Raw genomic sequence first — 23637 nt, forward strand, 5'->3', positions numbered from 1 at the left:
ATTTAAATATTTCCTCCAAAATTTTCATTTTAAAATAATTTAACGAATATTAACAATTTTCGCTTGCAAGTGTCCACGGTCAATCGATCGCAGTTGGCCTTGAACAAGCAAGCGCGTGCTTTGACCCACGCAAAAAATCTTTCCGCTCTCTGATTGGCTGTTTTGTTTTGCCGTGGAGTCGTGAAGGCAGCATTTTTGCCAACGATTTTCATTCCATCGTCATCGTTCGAACCGACAACATCGTAGCAGCAGCAGCAGCAGCAGCAGCGGAAAAAAATCAACGGCTGGAGGAAATCAAGAGCGAGCTCCGAGAAGAAGAAACACGTCAGCGTGTGCGTGAAATTGCTGCCAAAACGACGTCGAAGGAGAAAAACAAGGCCTACTTGGATGGACGCTCGAGAAGATGGCCACAAAAATCAACTTCTGCTGCAATTTAACAAAATGGCGCTTTTCAGCGCCAACGAAAAATTCACGAAAGAGTTATTGTTTCAAATGATTCATGCACTGCTTTTGGTGCAGTATTAAAGCTTTTGACGCTTGGCGTTTAAATTAATTTAAATATTTCCTCCAAAATTTTCATTTTAAAATAATTTAACGAATATTAACAATTTTCGCTTGCAAGTGTCCACGGTCAATCGATCGCAGTTGGCCTTGAACAAGCAAGCGCGTGCTTTGACCCACGCAAAAAATCTTTCCGCTCTCTGATTGGCTGTTTTGTTTTGCCGTGGAGTCGTGAAGGCAGCATTTTTGCCAACGATTTTCATTCCATCGTCATCGTTCGAACCGACAACATCGTAGCAGCAGCAGCAGCAGCAGCAGCAGCAGCAGCGGAAAAAAATCAACGACTGGAGGAAATCAAGAGCGAGCTCCAAGAAGAAGAAACACGTCAGCGTGTGCGTGAAATTGCTGCCAAAACGACGTCGAAGGAGAAAAACAAGGCCTACTTGGATGGACGCTCGAGAAGATGGCCACAAAAATCAACTTCTGCTGCAATTTAACAAAATGGCGCTTTTCAGCGCCAACGAAAAATTCACGAAAGAGTTATTGTTTCAAATGATTCATGCACTGCTTTTGGTGCAGTATTAAAGCTTTTGACGCTTGGCGTTTAAATTAATTTAAATATTTCCTCCAAAATTTTCATTTTAAAATAATTTAACGAATATTAACAATTTTCGCTTGCAAGTGTCCACGGTCAATCGATCGCAGTTGGCCTTGAACAAGCAAGCGCGTGCTTTGACCCACGCAAAAAATCTTTCCGCTCTCTGATTGGCTGTTTTGTTTTGCCGTGGAGTCGTGAAGGCAGCATTTTTGCCAACGATTTTCATTCCATCGTCATCGTTCGAACCGACAACATCGTAGCAGCAGCAGCAGCAGCAGCAGCGGAAAAAAATCAACGACTGGAGGAAATCAAGAGCGAGCTCCAAGAAGAAGAAACACGTCAGCGTGTGCGTGAAATTGCTGCCAAAACGACGTCGAAGGAGAAAAACAAGGCCTACTTGGATGGACGCTCGAGAAGATGGCCACAAAAATCAACTTCTGCTGCAATTTAACAAAATGGCGCTTTTCAGCGCCAACGAAAAATTCACGAAAGAGTTATTGTTTCAAATGATTCATGCACTGCTTTTGGTGCAGTTTTAAAGCTTTTGACGCTTGGCGTTTAAATTATTTTCAATATTTCCTCCAAAATTTTCATTTAAAAAAAATAAGTAATATTAACAATTTTCGCTTGCAAGTGTCAACGGTCAATCGATCGCAGTTGGCCTTGAACAAGCAAGCGCGTGCTTTGACCCACGCAAAAAATCTTTCCGCTCTCTGATTGGCTGTTTTGTTTTGCCGTGGAGTCGTGAAGGCAGCATTTTTGCCAACGATTTTCATTCCATCGTCATCGTTCGAACCGACAACATCGTAGCAGCAGCAGCAGCAGCAGCGGAAAAAATCAACGACTGGAGGAAATCAAGAGCAAGCTCCGAGAAGAAGAAACACGCCAGCGTGTGCGTGAAATTGCTGCCAAAACGACGTCGAAGGAGAAAAACAAGGCCTACTTGGATGGACGCTCGAGAAGATGGCCACAAAAATCAACTTCTGCTGCAATTTAACAAAATGGCGCTTTTCAGCGCCAACGAAAAATTCACGAAAGAGTTATTGTTTCAAATGATTCATGCACTGCTTTTGGTGCAGTTTTAAAGCTTTTGACGCTTGGCGTTTAAATTAATTTAAATATTTCCTCCAAAATTTTCATTTTAAAATAATTTAACGAATATTAACAATTTTCGCTTGCAAGTGTCCACGGTCAATCGATCGCAGTTGGCCTTGAACAAGCAAGCGCGTGCTTTGACCCACGCAAAAAATCTTTCCGCTCTCTGATTGGCTGTTTTGTTTTGCCGTGGAGTCGTGAAGGCAGCATTTTTGCCAACGATTTTCATTCCATCGTCATCGTTCGAACCGACAACATCGTAGCAGCAGCAGCAGCAGCAGCGGAAAAAAATCAACGACTGGAGGAAATCAAGAGCGAGCTCCGAGAAGAAGAAACACGCCAGCGTGTGCGTGAAATTGCTGCCAAAACGACGTCGAAGGAGAAAAACAAGGCCTACTTGGATGGACGCTCGAGAAGATGGCCACAAAAATCAACTTCTGCTGCAATTTAACAAAATGGCGCTTTTCAGCGCCAACGAAAAATTCACGAAAGAGTTATTGTTTCAAATGATTCATGCACTGCTTTTGGTGCAGTTTTAAAGCTTTTGACGCTTGGCGTTTAAATTAATTTAAATATTTCCTCCAAAATTTTCATTTTAAAATAATTTAACGAATATTAACAATTTTCGCTTGCAAGTGTCCACGGTCAATCGATCGCAGTTGGCCTTGAACAAGCAAGCGCGTGCTTTGACCCACGCAAAAAATCTTTCCGCTCTCTGATTGGCTGTTTTGTTTTGCCGTGGAGTCGTGAAGGCAGCATTTTTGCCAACGATTTTCATTCCATCGTCATCGTTCGAACCGACAACATCGTAGCAGCAGCAGCAGCAGCAGCAGCGGAAAAAAATCAACGACTGGAGGAAATCAAGAGCGAGCTCCAAGAAGAAGAAACACGTCAGCGTGTGCGTGAAATTGCTGCCAAAACGACGTCGAAGGAGAAAAACAAGGCCTACTTGGATGGACGCTCGAGAAGATGGCCACAAAAATCAACTTCTGCTGCAATTTAACAAAATGGCGCTTTTCAGCGCCAACGAAAAATTCACGAAAGAGTTATTGTTTCAAATGATTCATGCACTGCTTTTGGTGCAGTATTAAAGCTTTTGACGCTTGGCGTTTAAATTAATTTAAATATTTCCTCCAAAATTTTCATTTTAAAATAATTTAACGAATATTAACAATTTTCGCTTGCAAGTGTCCACGGTCAATCGATCGCAGTTGGCCTTGAACAAGCAAGCGCGTGCTTTGACCCACGCAAAAAATCTTTCCGCTCTCTGATTGGCTGTTTTGTTTTGCCGTGGAGTCGTGAAGGCAGCATTTTTGCCAACGATTTTCATTCCATCGTCATCGTTCGAACCGACAACATCGTAGCAGCAGCAGCAGCAGCAGCGGAAAAAAATCAACGACTGGAGGAAATCAAGAGCGAGCTCCAAGAAGAAGAAACACGTCAGCGTGTGCGTGAAATTGCTGCCAAAACGACGTCGAAGGAGAAAAACAAGGCCTACTTGGATGGACGCTCGAGAAGATGGCCACAAAAATCAACTTCTGCTGCAATTTAACAAAATGGCGCTTTTCAGCGCCAACGAAAAATTCACGAAAGAGTTATTGTTTCAAATGATTCATGCACTGCTTTTGGTGCAGTTTTAAAGCTTTTGACGCTTGGCGTTTAAATTATTTTCAATATTTCCTCCAAAATTTTCATTTAAAAAAAATAAGTAATATTAACAATTTTCGCTTGCAAGTGTCAACGGTCAATCGATCGCAGTTGGCCTTGAACAAGCAAGCGCGTGCTTTGACCCACGCAAAAAATCTTTCCGCTCTCTGATTGGCTGTTTTGTTTTGCCGTGGAGTCGTGAAGGCAGCATTTTTGCCAACGATTTTCATTCCATCGTCATCGTTCGAACCGACAACATCGTAGCAGCAGCAGCAGCAGCAGCGGAAAAAAATCAACGACTGGAGGAAATCAAGAGCGAGCTCCGAGAAGAAGAAACACGCCAGCGTGTGCGTGAAATTGCTGCCAAAACGACGTCGAAGGAGAAAAACAAGGCCTACTTGGATGGACGCTCGAGAAGATGGCCACAAAAATCAACTTCTGCTGCAATTTAACAAAATGGCGCTTTTCAGCGCCAACGAAAAATTCACGAAAGAGTTATTGTTTCAAATGATTCATGCACTGCTTTTGGTGCAGTTTTAAAGCTTTTGACGCTTGGCGTTTAAATTAATTGCAATATTTCCTCCAAAATTTTCATTTTAAAAAATTTAACGAATATTAGAAATTTTCGCTTGCAAGTGTCCACGGTCAATCGATCGCAGTTGGCCTTGAACAAGCAAGCGCGTGCTTTGACCCACGCAAAAAATCTTTCCGCTCTCTGATTGGCTGTTTTGTTTTGCCGTGGAGTCGTGAAGGCAGCATTTTTGCCAACGATTTTCATTCCATCGTCATCGTTCGAACCGACAACATCGTAGCAGCAGCAGCAGCAGCAGCAGCGGAAAAAAAATCAACGACTGGAGGAAATCAAGAGCGAGCTCCGAGAAGAAGAAACACGTCAGCGTGTGCGTGAAATTGCTGCCAAAACGACGTCGAAGGAGAAAAACAAGGCCTACTTGGATGGACGCTCGAGAAGATGGCCACAAAAATCAACTTCTGCTGCAATTTAACAAAATGGCGCTTTTCAGCGCCAACGAAAAATTCACGAAAGAGTTATTGTTTCAAATGATTCATGCACTGCTTTTGGTGCAGTATTAAAGCTTTTGACGCTTGGCGTTTAAATTAATTGCAATATTTCCTCCAAAATTTTCATTTTAAAAAATTTTACGAATATTAGCAATTTTCGCTTGCAAGTGTCCACGGTCAATCGATCGCAGTTGGCCTTGAACAAGCAAGCGCGTGCTTTGGCCTACGCAAAAAATCTTTCCGCTCTCTGATTGGCTGTTTTGTTTTGCCGTGGAGTCGTGAGGGCAGCATTTTTGCCAACGATTTTCATTACATCGTCATCGTTCGAACCGACAACATCGTAGCAGCAGCAGCAGCAGCGGAAAAAAATCAACGACTGGAGGAAATTAAGAGCGAGCTCCGAGAAGAAGAGCAAAAACAAAATGGTGCTTTTCAGCGCCAACGAAAAATTCACGAAAGAGTTATTGTTTCAAATGATTCATGCACTGCTTTTCGTGCAGTTTTAAAGCTTTTGACGCTTGGCGTTTAAATTAATTTTAATATTTCCTCCAAAATTTTCATTTAAAAAAAATTAACGAATATTAGCAATTTTCACTTGCCAAAACGACGTCGAAGGAGAAAAACAAGGCCTACTTGGATGGACGCTCGAGAAGATGGCCACAAAAATCAACTTCTGCTGCAATTTAACAAAATGGCGCTTTTCAACGCCAACGAAAAATTCACGAAAGAGTTATTGTTTCAAATGATTCATGCACTGCTTTTGGTGCAGTTTTAAAGCTTTTGACGCTTGACGTTTAAATTAATTTAAATATTTCCTCCAAAATTTTCATTTTAAAATAATTTAACGAATATTAGCAATTTTCGCTTGCAAGTGTCCACGGTCAATCGATCGCAGTTGGCCTTGAACAAGCAAGCGCGTGCTTTGACCCACGCAAAAAATCTTTCCGCTCTCTGATTGGCTGTTTTGTTTTGCCGTGGAGTCGTGAAGGCAGCATTTTTGCCAACGATTTTCATTCCATCGTCATCGTTCGAACTGACAACATCGTAGCAGCAGCAGCAGCAGCAGCAGCAGCAGCAGCGGAAAAAAATCAACGACTGGAGGAAATCAAGAGCGAGCTCCGAGAAGAAGAAACACGTCAGCGTGTGCGTGAAATTGCTGCCAAAACGACGTCGAAGGAGAAAAACAAGGCCGACTTGGATGGACGCTCGAGAAGATGGCCACAAAAATCAACTTCTGCTGCAATTTAACAAAATGGCGCTTTTCAACGCCAACGAAAAATTCACGAAAGAGTTATTGTTTCAAATGATTCATGCACTGCTTTTGGTGCAGTTTTAAAGCTTTTGATGCTTGGCGTTTAAATTAATTTAAATATTTCCTCCAAAATTTTCATTTTAAAAAAATTTAACGAATATTAACAATTTTCGCTTGCAAGTGTCAACGGTCAATCGATCGCAGTTGGCCTTGAACAAGCAAGCGCGTGCTTTGACCCGCGCAAAAAATCTTTCCGCTCTCTGATTGGCTGTTTTGTTTTGCCGTGGAGTCGTGAAGGCAGCATTTTTGTCAACGATTTTCATTCCATCGTCATCGTCAACGATCGCAATTGAGCCTTGAACAATTGCTCAAAATCATATGGTTCGGTTATTGTCCTCCCGGGAGAACCTCCCTAAGGGTACCGGCCACTCCAGGTTGTGGCCAATACTGTCAAAATGGTATTTTTCATAACCAGTATTTAAAAACATGAATTTTGATACCCATATTGCCAAAAATCGTATGGTTCTCTTAATGTCCTCCCGAGAGAACCTCCCTGAGGGCACCAGCCACTCCAGGTTTTAGCCAATACTGTCAAAATGGTCATTTTCATTACCAGTATTGAAAACCAAGAAGTTTGATACCCATATTGCCCAAAATCGTATGGTTCTGTTAATGTCCTCCCGGGAGAACCTCCCTAAGGGTACCGGCCACTCCAGGTTGTGGCCAATACTGTCAAAATGGTATTTTTCATAACCAGTATTGAAAAACATGAATTTTGATACCAATATTGCCCAAAATGGTATGGTTCGGTAAATGACCTCCCGGGAGAACCTCCCTGAGGGCACCGGCCACTCCAGGTTGTGGCCAATACTGTCAAAATGGCCATTTTCATTACCAGTATTGAAAACCAAGAAGTTTGATACCCATATTGCCCAAAATCGTATGGTTCTGTTAATGTCCTCCCGGGAGAACCTCCCTGAGGGCACCGGCCACTCCAGGCTGTGGCCAATACTGTCAAAATTGCCATTTTCATCACCAGTATCAAAATCCAAGAAGTTTGATACCCATATTGTCCCCTCTCGTATGGCCTTCCATCGGAACACCCCTGAGGGTTCTGGCCACTCCGGGTCTTGTGGCCAGAATATTCCGGCTGGCCTGCCTCCGCTTGGGCTGCTCCTTGCTCCAGGCCAGCTGCTTTTCGGCCAACTGCTTCTGGGCCTCCAGGCCATCTGCTTCCAGGTCCAGGTTGTTGTTTACTCCTCGGCGTCCAACGATAGAATGATTTCCCTGGGCTGATCGAGTGGGGTTTATATTGGCTCGAAAATTCCACGCAACAGTGCCTTGTTGCGTTGCAGACCCCTCCCCCAGTACCAAGCATGCAACATTTTCGTAACGCGCGACATTTTTCGTTTTTCTGGATTGACACCTCACCAGAATAGAGCCCTTAGGACAAAGTTCTTTGTCAAAAATATATAAAAACCAAAATAACTACAAAACCTTAGAAAATAAGCGATAAAAAACATTTTTACAATTTTTCAGAATTTTCATTTTTTCAGAAGTTCAAAACAAATAATAGTTTTTATAGCTTGAATAAATTGATGATTAACCACAATATTTTTTTTTTCAATTCCAAAAATTATAAAAATTATTTGAGTCCTAAAAATTATGATTTTTCTTACCATTTCAAACAATAAGAAAAACTTAAATTTATGTATTTCTTAAAACAAATTCCAAAGAATGAAAAATCATTGAAGGTAAGAAAATCTTTTCCGGAAGAGATCCGGCAGCAATTTTGTATATTTTGACGTTTGCGGAGGGTACCAAAAAATGGCAAACAATTCACTTCGTGGATCGGCCAATGCCTTTTCCCATCGGTTTTTGAAAATATTGAGCTGTTAAATCACTCCGCTATTTGGAAAAGTTTTTATAGTTTATGGTCAACTATTTATTTTTCTGAATTTTGGCTTCTCCTCCTGCTGTCAATTTGAAGACAATAAGCATAACTAGGTTGTAGTCGATTCTGTTGCCATAAAAATGAATAACAGCAATGGCATTATGGCAAACACATGATGACTGGAAGCTGTCAAATTTCTCTCGCATTTGATTTAAAACCAAATTTCTACTAATTTCACCATAATGACGCCTGTCAAACGGCCGCCATTATGGCAAACCAACCTGTCAACTGTCATCTAATCGCTCTCTTTTCTCCCTTCTCCCCTTTCCAGCTCGTTGAAATTCCTGCTGCAAGTGCTCGACACCATGTCATCGCCGCCGACGATACCGCTGTACAGTGGCCGGTACCCGAACGGGTACGGGCCGCCCTTTAACGGCATCGAGCCGCACGAACCGCTCGACTTCCGCAAGGTCGAATCCCAGCGCAGGTATGTTTGGGCTTTCCACCGCGCCAAAAACGTCAAACAACCCCCCCGTGGTGTAAAACCATGAGAAGTGAAGTTGAGCCAAGTTAGAATCTCCTAAGAATCTTGTACATTTACCATGCGAGCTTGAATCAAGGGAAACACACACTCAGCCAAAACAACTTTTAAAACATATATGGCCAGCCATATAACCAGTTGAGAAATCATTAATTTTTCAATTCATAAGGCGACCTTATACATATTCGCTTAGCTTTCAATTTTATAAGGTATGCTTATGACTTTGATACACATTGTTTATGTGAAAAAATCATAATCTTGCCATATAAAATCAAACGTGAAGATGGCCGTTTCGTACGACGAGCTGACACTCATCGCTGATCTTTTCGGAGACGCTCCGGCGGAATCAGAACGTGTTTTCTCGCAGTTCGGCCTAACTACAGTTGATTTGGTGACTATTGGCCAGACGGCATTCGAAAAGCGCCTCGGATTGCTTTTCCCGGAAACAATTTGTTTGTTTTGGGAAGCAATTGTTCGTTGGAGAACCCGGAATGTAAGAATATTAACAAAATTTATGATTTAGGTAAATGAGTTTTATATTCAATACTTTACAGAACTTAACGAGTGTGACTGTCCAGGAGCAGTTCGAAACAAATCCAACCCAAGATCCAGCCTCACCGGAAGAGGGACTTAGTCAGAATTATATTGAGGTAAAGTTCATTCCGGACCGTGAAACAGGGTCTGAATTGCTCGAGAGCGATCCAGACGACGAGGAAGTGAATCCGGGCGTCTTAGAAATGAGTTCCTTGGAAGAGGTAAAAGATAAACATAAAAGTTATTTCTCGTATCAAAAACTCATTTTATTAAATTTGTTGCTTAAAACCATTGTCCAGTTCCACCATGGTTCTGGGACACTTCAACCAAAGACGTCGCTTCAACGGTCCGCTGAATTCGACAGCACTGCTGCAGGCAGCCAAGAAGTGATAGTAGCCAGTACGCCCCGAGCGGCCGGCAAGTCCCGAGCGACCGACACATCCAAGGCAGCTGACACGTCCCAAGCGGCCGGCACGACCCATGTAGATGTGGACATTCCGGATGCTGGGCTTACGAAGCAATTGGAAAAAGGGTATCTTAAGCATTATAGAAATGAGCACAGTCGATAGGATGTAGTTTAATGTTATCGAAGTTAACAGCAGATATTATTTTAGATTAATGTAAAACTATGTTGTTAAGATCTGATTGTAATCGGAATAAAAAGTACCGAAATCATATTTCTTAACATAAAACAACGTTTTCTTGTTTATTATTCTCTTTATATTGCTACATATAAAGAGAAAATTACATTCATAAGTTTACTGTATAAGTAAAAAAACAGCGAGCCTCGGATACTTTAATTCTATAAGGTTTGCATATAAAAGCAAAAAAACAGTCATATATCAAATTTATAAGGTTTTCATATGGAATAAAACCATTCAATGTTCCTATGAAATCTATATGGCAAGCGTATGGAAAAAATCTATACGGTTTCCTTATGGCTAGTAAAGGATGTTTTGGCTGAGTGCACATACATATGTAACTAATAAAACAAATCAAATCAAAACAAAGCTAAATTTTACATATAAACACGTGCGAAACATATTTGTAATAACAATCAAAGAAAAAAACCCGTCAAACGGAAGTGAGCTAGATTATAACTAAAGAGTAGCGCAAATAACCCACAGTACTAAGTACCCTGTAAAGTTTGACAAGCAGTACTAATAAGCAAATACGATAATAATGAATGATAATAACGTGACAGTAATAAAAAAGTAGCAATCCAGGTTAACCAATTTATCAACAAAAAAAAATGTGTATTTAAAACTAAGTAAAAAGTAAGCAACTAACGACATATCTTCTACTCGTTCCCTCCCAAAAATGATAACCTAAACACTAAGCAAAATCACCTAATACCGAATAAGCGTGTACAAAGTGTGTAAACAACCGAGAACTGTCAAGTAAAGCTAATCCACCTAAAGTAACCACGGTAGTGTCAAACAAGGAACAGTGTTAAGAGCGTGCTTTCGTCTTTTTGGAACTATTTAACCCATTAAATTCGCTTCCGTAGAGTTTGAGAACGCTTCGCTTCCGGTAGTTTAACCATAAATTATAAAGTTTAAACCACAAAACCAAAACTACACAACCACACACAAACAAAACAAAACAAAAAAAAAAACAAGACATGTAAATGATCCGTAGAGTTTCCGAGTACAAAACGAAATTAGCTAAACAAAAACAAAAACGATCAAAAGTATTTAAACGATTGCGATTGTATTGATAACCCAATTTAGTCGAATTCATAACTAGCCAACAACAATAGCCAACCACAAACATAACCTGTATAATAAATTGACAAATTAACCCATCGCTAACCTTCCCCAAACCCCCCTTCAACCCCGTGTAAACAATCGATCGATTCAAAACCCCCGCGCGCTTAAAAGTGACGTTTCCCTTGCTCTGACAAACATTCAATCAAAACAAGCTCATTTCAATCAACCAACAAAACTGGCAACACTTCCGCGTGCGTCGAGCTTTTTCAATCAACCATTACCGTTGCGCGCAACCGTCAAGCCCAAACATCCGACTTCGCGAATCCGAAAATCAAAACAAAACAAAGAATCCCACGTGAAACGTCAAAATTTGCGCTCACAACAACTGCTGCCTAGTTGTCCGGAAAGCCGTGGCCAAATATCACCAATGGCGGAGACTCTGCCCACCGATGACGCCCGGAGCAGTGTTTGCAGCAGTGTTTGGCTGATTGAGACCCCCGGACTGGCAGCACTGCTGCCGGCTGGTTCGGGGTCGCAACGCCGGATGGCTACCGGTGGTAAGTAGTGAAAGTTTGTTTACAATTTTTTGTGGGTGGGATATTTTTGACAGATGACAGATCTTGTGATTTGGGCGCCCCTGGTGGCGAAAATGTGAAACTTTTTCTTTGGGAAGATTTTTCTCAGCGTGTATTTATCCATTTTATTCGCAATACCATTTGACAGTTGGTAAACCCAAGTTTGTGTTACTTCAATATTGATTGCCTTGAACTGCAATGACTTACAGGATTTGCTGTCAAAATTTAAAGTAGGAATGTGGCAAAAAGGTCAACAAACTAAAGTGACAGCTACACGATCTTTAAGAACATCGTATTTAATAAAAACAGCCGTGGCACACGGCAAAAGAAAACAACTCGTTTAAAGTTACATTTTTCAGCTAGTGTTTGATTACAGTTTTTCATTGATGAAAATATGGAATATTTTTGTCTGGGTAGATTTTTCTGGAAAAAACAAAGAATTTTATCAGCAGCCTAAATTTGACACTTAGATACTTATTTACTGAAAAATATTTAATTTTGCTTTGAAGACTGTGGGAAATTTTGGAATCCTGCCAACTTTTAATTTTTTTAACATATCATTAAATTGGAAAATTTTAAATAATTGAAAAAAAAAACACAATTGGAAATTTGACACTAATAATTTGTTTATATTATAAACAAATTAAAAAAAATAGAATAATCGGCTTTAAGACAAAATTTGTATGAATCTTCAAAATATGTAGTCTTTAAGTATTCTAGGGTTATTTGAGCTTTTAAGAATCAAGGTGTTTAAAGAAATAAAAAATTAAGAGTTTATATATTTTTTAAGAATGTTTGGAATAGTTAAAAAATCTGTATTTTTCGAACTTGAAGAATTTCTAGAATTTTTGGAACAAACACAAAATATTGCTGTAGATTTATCAAAACTATAATTTGATTAAAATTTCTGAGATTTAAAAAAAAATAAATTTTTTTAAAAGGTTTTCAAAATAGATTTTTTTGACAAAATTTATAAAACATTTAATTTGGTTAGTATTTTAGGCACCTTTGAAGTATTTTAAATATTGAAAATGTATTTTGTTCAAGCCGTAAAACCTACTTATTATTTTGTTTATACCTTTTTTTTAACTAAAAAAATTTCAAGAATTTTCAAAATTTCTAATTTTTTTGAAGATGAAAAGAATTATAATATTTTTAGAATGTTGTATTTTTTTTATTTCTAGAAATTCTAAAGTATCAACAGATTCAAAACAAATTGTAAACTTTTAACAACTTTATTTATTTTATATATTGTTAACGATTTTTTACTTGTTTTTACAACTTTTTGCAATTTTCTTGAATTTTCTAACAATTTTGTACAATTTAAATTTAAAAAAATCAATTTTGACAAATTTAAGAAATTTTTCAGAAATAAAAAAAAATGGAAGTTTTTTCATTTTTTTACAATTTTTTACAATTTTTACACAATTTTGAAATTTTTTACAATTTTTAACGTTTTTTTACAATTTTTCACAATTTTTTACAATTTTTTACAATTTTTTACAATTTTTTACAATTTTTTACAATTTTTTACAATTTTTTACAATTTTTTACAATTTTTTACAATTTTTTACAATTTTTTACAATTTTTTACAATTTTTTACAATTTTTTACAATTTTTTACAATTTTTTACAATTTTTTACAATTTTTTACAATTTTTTACAATTTTTTACAAATTTTTACAATTTTTTACAATTTTTTACAATTTTTTATAATTTTTTACAATTTTTTACCATTTTTTACAATTTTTCACAATTTTTTACAAATTTTTAAAAAAAATTATAATTTAAAAAAATACAATTTTTGACATTTGTTCAGAATTTTCAAAATTATTAAAATTTGAAGAGCTCGTGAATTTTTATTTTTTTCTACATTTTTATAAATTTAATTTTATTGTCATTTTTGGATTTTTTATGAAAATAATAAAACTTAATAAAACTTTTAATTGCGTAGAGTTTTTTTTTAAATTGAGAACTTCATAAATCTTCAGATATGTATTTATAATTTTAAATTCTAAGGATTTTTTTAAGGTTTGATTTTTTTTAATTCTAGAATTTAAAAGTCTCGACATAGCACCACAGCTTCAACAAATTGAAAATTTTATCAATTTTTAAATTTGACACAATTTTTACAATTTTTTACAATTTTACAAGTTTTCAGATTTATTTTTATGTGATTTATTTAAAGCTAGCAGATTTTTTTTTTAAATTTTTACATATTTAAAACTTTTTTTTAATTTTTTTATTTTCAGATTGCTTTTATTTTTAGATTTTTTATGGAATTTTTTAAATTTTTGAGTTTGTAGAAATGTCAGCCATTTTTCAAGTATTTTAAATGAATATCATTAACCTGAAACTATTTTTTACTATGCTTCCAGGTTTGCTCAGAATTATTTTTTTTTTAAATTTTAAGAACCTGTTCATTTAATAATATTTTGACTTTTAGACCTTTTATAGATTATAAAAAATCAGATCGAAAAAATCAATTTTCTAAAGATTTTAGAATTTTTAAGAACCTTAAAAATTTTATAATTTTAAGGATTGTCACAATTTTACCTGGACTTTTTACTCGGACCCGCTCGTTATCATCCTTAAAAGTGACCATGAATTGATTCTTGATTCAAGTCACTTCTTTGACAGTTGAATAACATAAACAAAAACTATCAAATTTATGTTTGTGATTAAACGTCAATTATTTTATGCCAGCAGTGACATTACCGAACTTTTCAGCACTTTCAGCAAACGTCAAACCAGTTCAAATTTGCTGCCTACTCAGTTCCGAATTTATTTCGTTTGAGGGTGGAGTCGAAAAAATGTAAACAAATCACTTCAATAATCTGACAACTACAAGATTAGAACATTGACATATAAACAAAAATATTTAACGCATATTTAACGTCACTCAGTTTTGCTTAAATCCGTAACTACTCAGAAATGAGTTTATAGGGAAAATGACAGATTTTCTGATAATTTTACTCAAAATTTAACAAAAAAAAATACGGAAATCACATATGAGTAAAATTCACCCAAATCAGAAATTTCCCCCATTTACTCATTTCTGAGTAGCTTCGATTTTGCCGAAAACTTAGTGATTCGTAATAAGGATGTTAATCACCTGTTCAAACACAAAAACAACCCACTTCCCACCGACCGTGTAATCACGTTGACAACCGCACACACGCTAAACAACTCGCGCGCGCTCGCAAATTCCACTTTTCACCCGTCCCAAAAACTCCATTTCACCGGAAATTGCCGGTGTCTTCCTCGGAGCTGTCAGCGCGAAGAGTTCGTGTCTTGTCTTGATGTCCTGTTCGGGGTTGTTACCCACCCCCCACTCCTAGTTCCCACCAACAAAAACAAAACAAGAAGGAAAAAAAAACCAACAACACGATGATTTGTGTACCGTAATCGGAAATTGAGCTGCCTATTTCGAAGTCATCCCCCCTCTTTCCCTGCTTCTGTTTTCACCCAGTGTTGACTTGTTGTTTTGCCGCCAAGAAGGTGGTGAAAGGTGGAAGGACAGAGCATGAAGGTGCTTTTTCGGACCAGGTTAGGTTCACCCTTGGAAGTGACTGTCAGAGGGGCTTGTGATGTTGTGGGGCAGGGGGAAAATTGGCTCTTAAGTGAGCTGGTTTTGGGTTTTTATAGCATCCACGATTATGACGAACTGTCAAAATTGTGGAATTCTTACTGCTAAATCGTTTTAAAGAGACTTGCTATAAAATTTTATGGCAAAACGTCAAATTTTGGGACTCTCAAGAGCTCATTCAATCGCGATGACAGCTATTGGTTAACAAGAAACGTCTTGAAAGTGGCAATCAACAATCAACAAGAAAATTTGCATCGACAATTCGATCCTTCCCGTTGATTGTTGATTGAAGCCAATCAAGACAATGGTTAAAGGTTGTGATTTGTGAAAACTTTTTCCGCAAAAATAGCACGTGTTTTTTTGTGCAAAATAAAAAGGGGAAAGAGCAAAAAACATTCAATTCATTTCCCCCTCGCCAGACAGAAACCCAGACGGGTAGGGTTACACACATTACAAAACCCCCTTTTTACTCGCTATTTTATTCACAGCGGGCGGAATGAAAAGCGCTCAAGAGGGTGGAAATAATAATTGAAAATGTAATATGAAGAGTGGCGGTCGTCAGTGCATTTTCACCGTTTTTTTTTTTGCTACCCTGCCTCGTTGAAAGGGGGGCTTTTGTTGATGAGGTTACTTGAGGTATGTCTCGAAATTGTATGGCACTGTGAAAAAAAAAGATTTTTCTTCGAAAAGCAGTCAAATTGGCAACACTGCCATGAGGAAGTGTTAAATTGCACGCTGAATTCAAAATATTTAGACTTTTTTTTTATTTTAAAAGTTTACTAGCAACACTGGCAAATGTCACATACCGTTGAGTGAGATAGTATTCAAAACTGAGTAATGTCTAACGTGAACTGTCAATTTTAAGGTTCACCGCCTACTTTTTAAAGCAAATACGTTTTACTGCGAAATGTCAAACTTGGATACACCTCGAATCAAAAAGTCTTCGACTTTTATTGTTTACCTTTTATTTTTTTTTTAAACTAGCAACACTGCCGCTGTGCAATGTCACATGACATCAACTGAGCTGGTACTCAAAATCAAGTACGATCCAACTGTCATGTAGACAGTTCTACGGTAACCTTACTAGTAAACACCAGAGGTTACGTCTTATTGAAAAGTTATCTCAGGGTTCTTCGCCGTTTTTTGACAACAATATGTTGTTTACATTTTGTAAACAAAACAAATGGTTTGAGTTGGTCATTATGCCAATGCATCCTTTAAGAAATTTTGTATGTTTTTTTTTTCACTTTATTTACGAATTTTTGTAAAATACTAAAATTTTCACAAAATACCGTTTTTTTGCGAGAATACTCTAATTTTAATAATTTTCGAAACACATTTTTTTTTAATTTACTAAATGGATATCAAACCAAGCGAAATTTTGAATGTGTTTTCACTTTATTGAAGTAGTTATGTAAAATACTAAAATTTTCACAACAAACCGTATTTTTTGATATTAATTTATTTTTAATAATTTGCAATATGGGTATCAAACGAAGCAAAATTTTATATGCTTATTTTTGAGAGTTTTTAAATTTAAATTAAATTTGAGTATTTTTGAAAAATTACGGTATTTTGTTTAAATTTTAGTATTTTACAAAACTACTTAATTAATGTGAAAAAAACATACAAAATTTTGCTTCGTTTGATACCCATATAGCTAATTTTTTATTTTGGTATTTTAAATTATTTTAAAATTTGAGTATTTTTGAAAAAAAATGTATTCTGTGAAAAATTTTGTGTTTGCAAAAATTTTCACAGAATACATTTTTTTCAAAAATACTCAAATTTTAAAATAATTTAAAATACCAAAATAAAAAATTAGCAATACGGGTATCATACAAAGCAAAATTTTGTATGTTTTTCATATAAATTAAGTAGTTTTGTAAAATACTAAAATCAAAACAAAAAATCGTATTTTTTCAAAAATACTCCAATTCATTTTTTTAATGTGCAATTTGGGTATCAAACAAATTAAAATTTCGTATGCTTTTTCAATTTTCTAGAGATTTTTTTGGGAAAATACTTAAATTTTCACAAATTACCGTAATTTTTCAAAAATACTCAAATTTAAAAAAAAATAAAATTCCTAAACAAAAAATCAGCAATATGGGTATCAAACGAAGCAAAATTTTCTATTTTTTCACTTTATAAAGTAGTTATGTAAAATACTAAAATTAACACAAAATACCGTATTTTTCGAAAAAACTCCAATTCATTTTTTTAAATTTGTAATTTGTGTATCAAATAAATTAAAATTTCGTATGCTTTTTCAATTTGCTAGAGATTTTTTTTGGAAAATACTTAAATTTTCACAAATTACCGTATTTTTTCGAAAATACTCTAATAAAGTGAAAAATAAAAATAAAATCGCTTCGTTTGCAACGCATATTGCAAATTTTGAAAATTTGAGTATTTTCCAAAATGATTTTTTTAAATTTTACAAAAAAAAAAGTTTATACAAAGTGAAAAAGCATACAGAATTTCGCTTCGTTTGATGCCCATATTGCAAATTATGAAAATTTGAGTATTTTCGAAAAAATACGGTATTTTGTATTTTACAAAAAATAACTCTATCAATGTGAAAAAGCAAACAAAATTTCACTTTGTTTGATACCCATATTGGACACTATGAAAATTTGAGTACTTTCTAAAAAATTCGGTATTTTGTAAAAAAAAGTATTTTCCGATAAAAAAACATTTTTAATATGAAAAAGCATACAAAATTTCGCTTCGTTTGAAAGCCATTTCGCAAATTATGAGAGTTTGAGTATTTTCGAAAAAAATACGGTATTTTGCATTTTACAAAAACAAACCAATTGATGTGAAAAAGCAAACAAAATTTCACTTTGTTTGATACCAATATTGCATATTATGAAAATTTGAGTAGTTTCTAAAAAATACGGTATTATGTGAAAATTTTAGTATTTTCCAATAAAAAACTCTTTTAATGTGAAAAAGCATACAAAATTTCGCTTCGTTTGATACGCATTTTGCAAATTATGAAAATTTCAGTACTTTCGAACAAGTTCGGTTTTTTGTGAACATTTTAGTATTTTCCAAAAAAAAGACTTTTTTAATGTGCAAGAAATAGAATGCTCTATTAATGTGAAAAAGCAAACAAAATTTCGCTTCGTTTGATACCCATATTGCAAATTATGAAAATTTGAGTACTTTCTAAAAAATACGGTTTTTTTTTAATTTTGTATTTTCCGAGAAAAACTCTTTTATTGTGAAAAAATCATTCAAAATGTCGCTTCGTTTGATACCCATATTGCAAATTATTGAAAATTTGAGTACTTTTTAAAAATACGGTATTTTGTGAACAATTGTGAGTACATATTTTTCTTTGAAACTTACTAGGTTTTCAAAGAATATATTCTTAGTGAAATCATTGAAAGTTTTTTTGTTTTTTTTTGTTATTGTTTAATGTTACATGACGTTAACTGAGTTATTACTCAAAATTGTGTTAGATCTAACATTAGCTGTTATTTTCTACAGTCAATCGCCAACTAGTGACAGCTAATCCGACTTAAAAAAAATACTGCGAATTGTCAAAAAGGCAACACACAACAAATCAAAAAGACTCAAACTTTTGTTGATTACTTCAAAATTCAAGCAAAACAATGTAAATGGACTTTAAATAACTTTCTAAGTGTCAACAAAGAGCCTGTCCTGCTCATGTCAGTTGATGTTTACATTAGGAAGTAGGATCAGACTCTTTGTTTACAGTTTGCCACTGTCAAATCTGAAATAACTCACCCTAAATTAGTACCCAAAATTGAGTAAGATCCTCAAACTGTATTTTTCACAGTTCCCCACCACCTTTTGACAGCGCAAACGTGTTGTTTACAACTCCAAAAGCCCCCCGAAAAAAAACCCCGGCTGCAACCATGACAGCGTCATCGCGGTGTTGTCACTTGCCTCACTGCCTCAAATATAGCCTCAATAAAAGTGCAAGGCACTGCAACTGAGGAAAAAAACAACAACACTGCACTTTTTCCACCGTGGAGTACACGTGTCATGGCCTGTCATGATTGCCTGGTCTTGTTTTTTTCCTCTGTTGCATCGGTTGCATTTCCCCTCTCCTCCACCGCCTGCTACTCAGCGTGTCTGATTTGTCATTGTGAGGGTTGTGTTTTTGCACCTGCAGTGGCATCCAAGGCTTGAGTGAGGTGACGTTCGGCGCGCGGGGTCGTCAACCCCCCCGCCATTTTGCAGACTGGGTGAGAGCTGTCAAAACTGACGGGTTAGCTGTTTGGTGTCAAATTGAGTTTGAGTGGTTGAGTTTTGGCAGCACTGCAAGTGTCAATTCATTTCTTACCCATTTTTGAGTAGCTTTCTCTAACCGTGTTTTGCTTTGTTTACCTGTCAAATCTGCACGCTTACTTCGATTAAACTAGTTTCAAGTCGTAAAAATTAATTAAAACTCAAGCCAGTTTAATGTAAGGCTCAAACCACGACACGTTGTAATTAACAGCCCGTCTCAGCGCAATAAATCGCTCGTCTTATCCTTATCGCACCAAACACCTCTTCCCCCGCATGATAGCACGGAAATCCCTCCCAGTGTTATTAACTTTCTCACAATTTATGTTTATGTAAATTCATTACACAGCACAGCTCAGCTCCACCTAGCCGGTGAGCACGCAAACTAACAACCTTCAAGTAATTGCATGGATTACGGGGTTTCTCATGCAAGCAGAGTCGTGTAGAAGGTCGGGGATTTACTTTAAGGTTATGCTAGGAGGATGTCTTCGTGCTGACAAATGATCAAAATCTAATAACACTCATCTCCGGTTTGTGACACCGGTTTTGCTGGATCTCGTTGCGACCCTGACAGCAAAAGTTGGTTGAACTCAAAGTTTGGTCGACTTTGTTGAGCGTGTAGCTCGAAAAACAAAACAAAGTCGCGTCAGCTGTCAAAACTGTTTGTTTTGATTTTCTCAACCAAAACAAATCCGCAACAACTGTCAAAATGTTGACAGTTCTCACGACCAACGTTGTCGAAAGACCTCAAATTTCGAATTTCAGTCCACAAAGAGTCAAATTCTGCCCTGCTAGACCATTGTTAAGGGTTCCCCTTCCAAAGTCCCCTTAATCCGGCCCCCGCCTGGTGGTTGATAGATAACGTTTATATTTATACCAACCTCGAAGCAGAGGAAACTGCAATCGATTTCAACTGGCAACACTGCCCTGCCCTGCAATAATTACGTATTTACAATGCAATTACCATGCTCGCTAATAATTAATTAGGGCCGGATTACGCTTTCATGTGAGAATCGCATGCGGAATGAGTGCCGGAGATTGGAACTGCGCAGGAGGAAGATAGTCGGCTGGAACGGTGGATGATGATGATCAATCATCAGGGCGATGCAAGAAAAGATGAAACACCGGTCGTCGTCGGGCTATTTAGTGGCCGCGGGAAGGTCAATTAGGGAAGTAATTGAGGGAGCGATTAGGGCGAGGTTCGTTTGGGCATAAAATAGGTGGAAATTGGTGCTTCCCGAAGGGATGATGCGATTGTTTTCAGTTCAAAATTTTGTATCATTTGGACATGCAGCTGTTTAAAATGTAATTTTTCTAAAAAAAAATAAAAAATGCTTGAATTTCTAATATGTAGAAGTAAGCTGGCAGCACTGCACATGACACTGTTACTATTCAAAATTGTAAGAATAATTTACTTCAATTAAATCAAATTAAAGGTAAAAAAATGTGATTGTCACATCTTTAAAAATATCAAAAATCTTTTCTGGTAACACTGCCATTGTGAAAATTTAATCCCTTCGGGAAGTCGCGTGTTTTGGCCTTTGTTCTTACAAGTGTCCTAACAAAGTGTGTACTAAGTACTATGTTTTAAATTTTTTGAATTGTTTAGAAAATTCAAGCACGATTCATTACTACCAAAACACGGTTTCAATTGCTCATGCGTAATAAACATTTGCCAAAATTACTAAAATTTTAAAAAATTGAATCCATATTGTGTAAAATTTAGAAATAATTTTATCAGATCACAATAAAAATCCATCGATGCATTTGACTGTGAAAAAATTCAAGAAACTCACTAAATATCATCAAGTTGAAAATGTGTTTTCTGGCAACACTGTTTGACGTTTGGTGTGTAAATACTGAAGATTGCACAACTTTGCATTCATCTAAGCTGACTGCCCTAATAAACAATGAAACGGTGAATTTTTAATTACAAATTTTATATTCAACACGAAAGAGAGCGTTCTTTAATTACGTAACGCAGTTGGGGGGGGGAGGGGGGGGGGTTTGAGGCTTTGTTGCGCTCCATACAAAATTATCAAAATTTGTATGGAAATTTTGTTACGAAGGAGTAGCCCCCCACCTGCGTAAAATCCAATATTTTGCGTTACGTAATAAAAGAACGCTCCCAAAGTTGTTAGTGTGAAATATTCAATCCAGAGTATTTTAATACATTTTCTATTAAAGAAAATGTATTATCAATTTTCAAGCAGAGCTGCCAAGATCTCTATTTCCAACAGAAAATACGTTAAATCTTGTTTTCAAATCAATTTACATTTAATGCATCGAACTTCAATAAGTGTTGCCAGAAAAGTTTTTTTTTATAAATGACTGTTTTCATTTGCGCGTAATTGTTTGATTTGCCTTCTGAGAAATTCTCTAGAATTTCGCGAATTTTGTGAACTCGTCGAAAAAACTATATTCAGATTTTTCAAAACACAACTTCCATTTGAAAAGGCTCAAAAATGATGATTTTATCTTTTTGAAATTCTGGTCATAATTTTATAAATCTAAAATTTGTGTTGTGAAACTTTCACACTTACAATTTTTAACAATCTGATCAATGGTTTCCAGGATATCATCGATTGAAATTAAAGGGGCAAATGTGTAGACCTTAAAAACACTCATTTTTGGAAATTTTAATTTATTGCAAGGCCTCAGCAACCAAAAATCGGACAAACAATATCAAAAAACCGAAAATTGTGGAGAATTTTCTCAGCACTTCAAATATATTTTTGATAAAAGATTGACAAGGATGAATAAAAATTTAATATAGGTAATTTTGTTGAACAAAAATGGCTTTAAAAACGCAGCTTATCAATTTTTTTTTACAAAAGTTTTTTTTTATTTAGAATTCAATTTTACATCTAAAAATGATTTTTTTTTGGTGAGCATAATTCTTCATTTGCATAATTAGGTGCTGAAAACGTAATTACTCTTAAAAATTAAAAAAAGTTGAATTTTTATTACTAGTTAACTGGCAGCACTGCTCGTGATACTGAAATAATTCAAATTTCAAATTTGATCATATTTTTGATTTTTTGCCTTGGAAAAAAAGAAACTGGAAATTACGTGACAACAAACATTTTATTTTTTCAAAATCATGGCGACAAAACGTCCTTTAGCTCGAAATTTGCCGATAGCTCAAAATTTGCCCTTTTTTTTCTTTTAAAACATATAAAAATAGGAAAAAAATCGAAGGGGGTTAAGTTTGTCCACATCAAACTTATTTGTTAGAAAGTTATTTTGAAAAAAAAATACTTTTTAAGGGTGTATTTTTTTTTCTTAATGGTCCAAATTATAACCTACAACAAATTATAATTATTTTCAATTCAATTAGTGTTTATTAGAATTTAACAGTTCTGCTCCAGGATGTTACATTTGCAATTCAGAGATTTGGAGAACCTTTCAACTGAGATCAATTCAAAAGCCTTTACAGGGAGGGTACATGTTTCTAAGTTTAGATTTTGCTCTTTTAGGGAAAATAAATTTTGAGAAAAAAAAACCCTAGATCTATGTTTGGCTTGAGACTAATATCAAAGTTGAATTATAATTATTTTTACAAGCCAAATTTGCATTATTCTAAGGGAAATTTTCACAAAGAATAGAAATAAAATATTTATCATCAAATCAAAATATTTATTTTCTGGCAACACTGTTTGAAGATTAACTTAGAAAACATTATATTTTTTTTAAAAAAATCTTATGATTACTTCTTATTATCACAAGATTTGATGGCAACTTTTCTAGAAGATTAACGCTATTTTTTTCCTAGTTAAACCATTCATATTAAGTTTAAATCTGGCAACACTATTTAAACCACAAATAAAAATTGATGATATTTAGAAAAAAAAAATCATGACGCTTAAATACAACTCAAATAAATTCGCAAGCACTTTTCTACATTCGAAAATTAAATTTGAAACTTTTAGCACAATAAATTCTAAAATCGGGTTTTTATTTAATATTTATTTTTAATTATCACTCCTGAAGTTTTAAATTTGCTTCTTACCGAAATTCAGCAAAAAACTATACAACAGTTCCATATGAAAGTTAAAGACAAAAAAAAACTAAGTGCTTCGATTTAGTTCAACTTTTAGACTTACTTAGAACCGTTTGTTTTTTGTTTGGCCATTAGGGTGACCTACGCCTTATTAGGGTGGTCCAAAAAAATGGTCATTTTCACAAATATCCATTTTTTTTCAAAAAATCATAACTTTGCTCCATTCTATCCGATTTGAGCTGTCTTGGGTTTAAATGGAAGTTAATTGGTTTGAAATTTTAAAAAACAATATTTTACTGGTTTCAAAAATGCAGCCTAACATTTGAAAAAGTCATATGAAAACTTCCAGGATACAAATTGCGCATTTTTAATACAAAATGTTTTTTGTGCATAAAAAAGTATTGGTAATT

The 23637-nt window shown here is 35.6% G+C and overlaps 3 protein-coding genes across 8 annotated transcripts in view; all 3 read left to right on the top strand.

Moving 5' to 3' along the window:
• Window positions 1-6429, top strand: part of LOC128092793 (uncharacterized) — a 47924-nt gene extending 41495 nt beyond the window's left edge. The window contains exons 5-6 of the mRNA XM_052707489.1: window positions 805-1068; window positions 4660-6429. Coding sequence (XP_052563449.1) covers window positions 805-1068; window positions 4660-4845 — 450 coding nt within the window. The 3' untranslated portion in view covers window positions 4846-6429. The remainder of the gene's footprint in view (window positions 1-804; window positions 1069-4659) is intronic.
• Window positions 1-23637, top strand: part of LOC120416924 (sex determination protein fruitless) — a 456860-nt gene that overhangs the window by 161975 nt on the left and 271248 nt on the right. For 5 of the 6 annotated variants that reach the window (XM_052706115.1, XM_039578832.2, XM_039578835.2 and 2 more), the window contains one exon: window positions 8339-8494. In XM_052706115.1, the coding sequence (XP_052562075.1) occupies window positions 8373-8494 (122 nt within the window). In that variant the 5' untranslated portion in view covers window positions 8339-8372. Of the gene's footprint in view, window positions 1-8338; window positions 8495-11213; window positions 11352-23637 lie in introns of those variants that run through there. The other variant, XM_039578838.2, reaches the window with a different exon arrangement.
• Window positions 8501-9797, top strand: LOC120416927 (uncharacterized). The gene is made up of 2 exons (XM_039578841.2): window positions 8501-9041; window positions 9103-9797. The coding sequence occupies exons 1-2, from the start codon at window positions 8832-8834 to the stop codon at window positions 9649-9651; spliced, it is 759 nt and encodes a 252-aa protein (XP_039434775.1). The 5' UTR covers window positions 8501-8831; the 3' UTR covers window positions 9652-9797.

This window comes from Culex pipiens, chromosome 1 (genome assembly GCF_016801865.2).
Source record: "Culex pipiens pallens isolate TS chromosome 1, TS_CPP_V2, whole genome shotgun sequence".
Taxonomy (NCBI): Eukaryota; Metazoa; Arthropoda; class Insecta; order Diptera; family Culicidae; genus Culex; species Culex pipiens.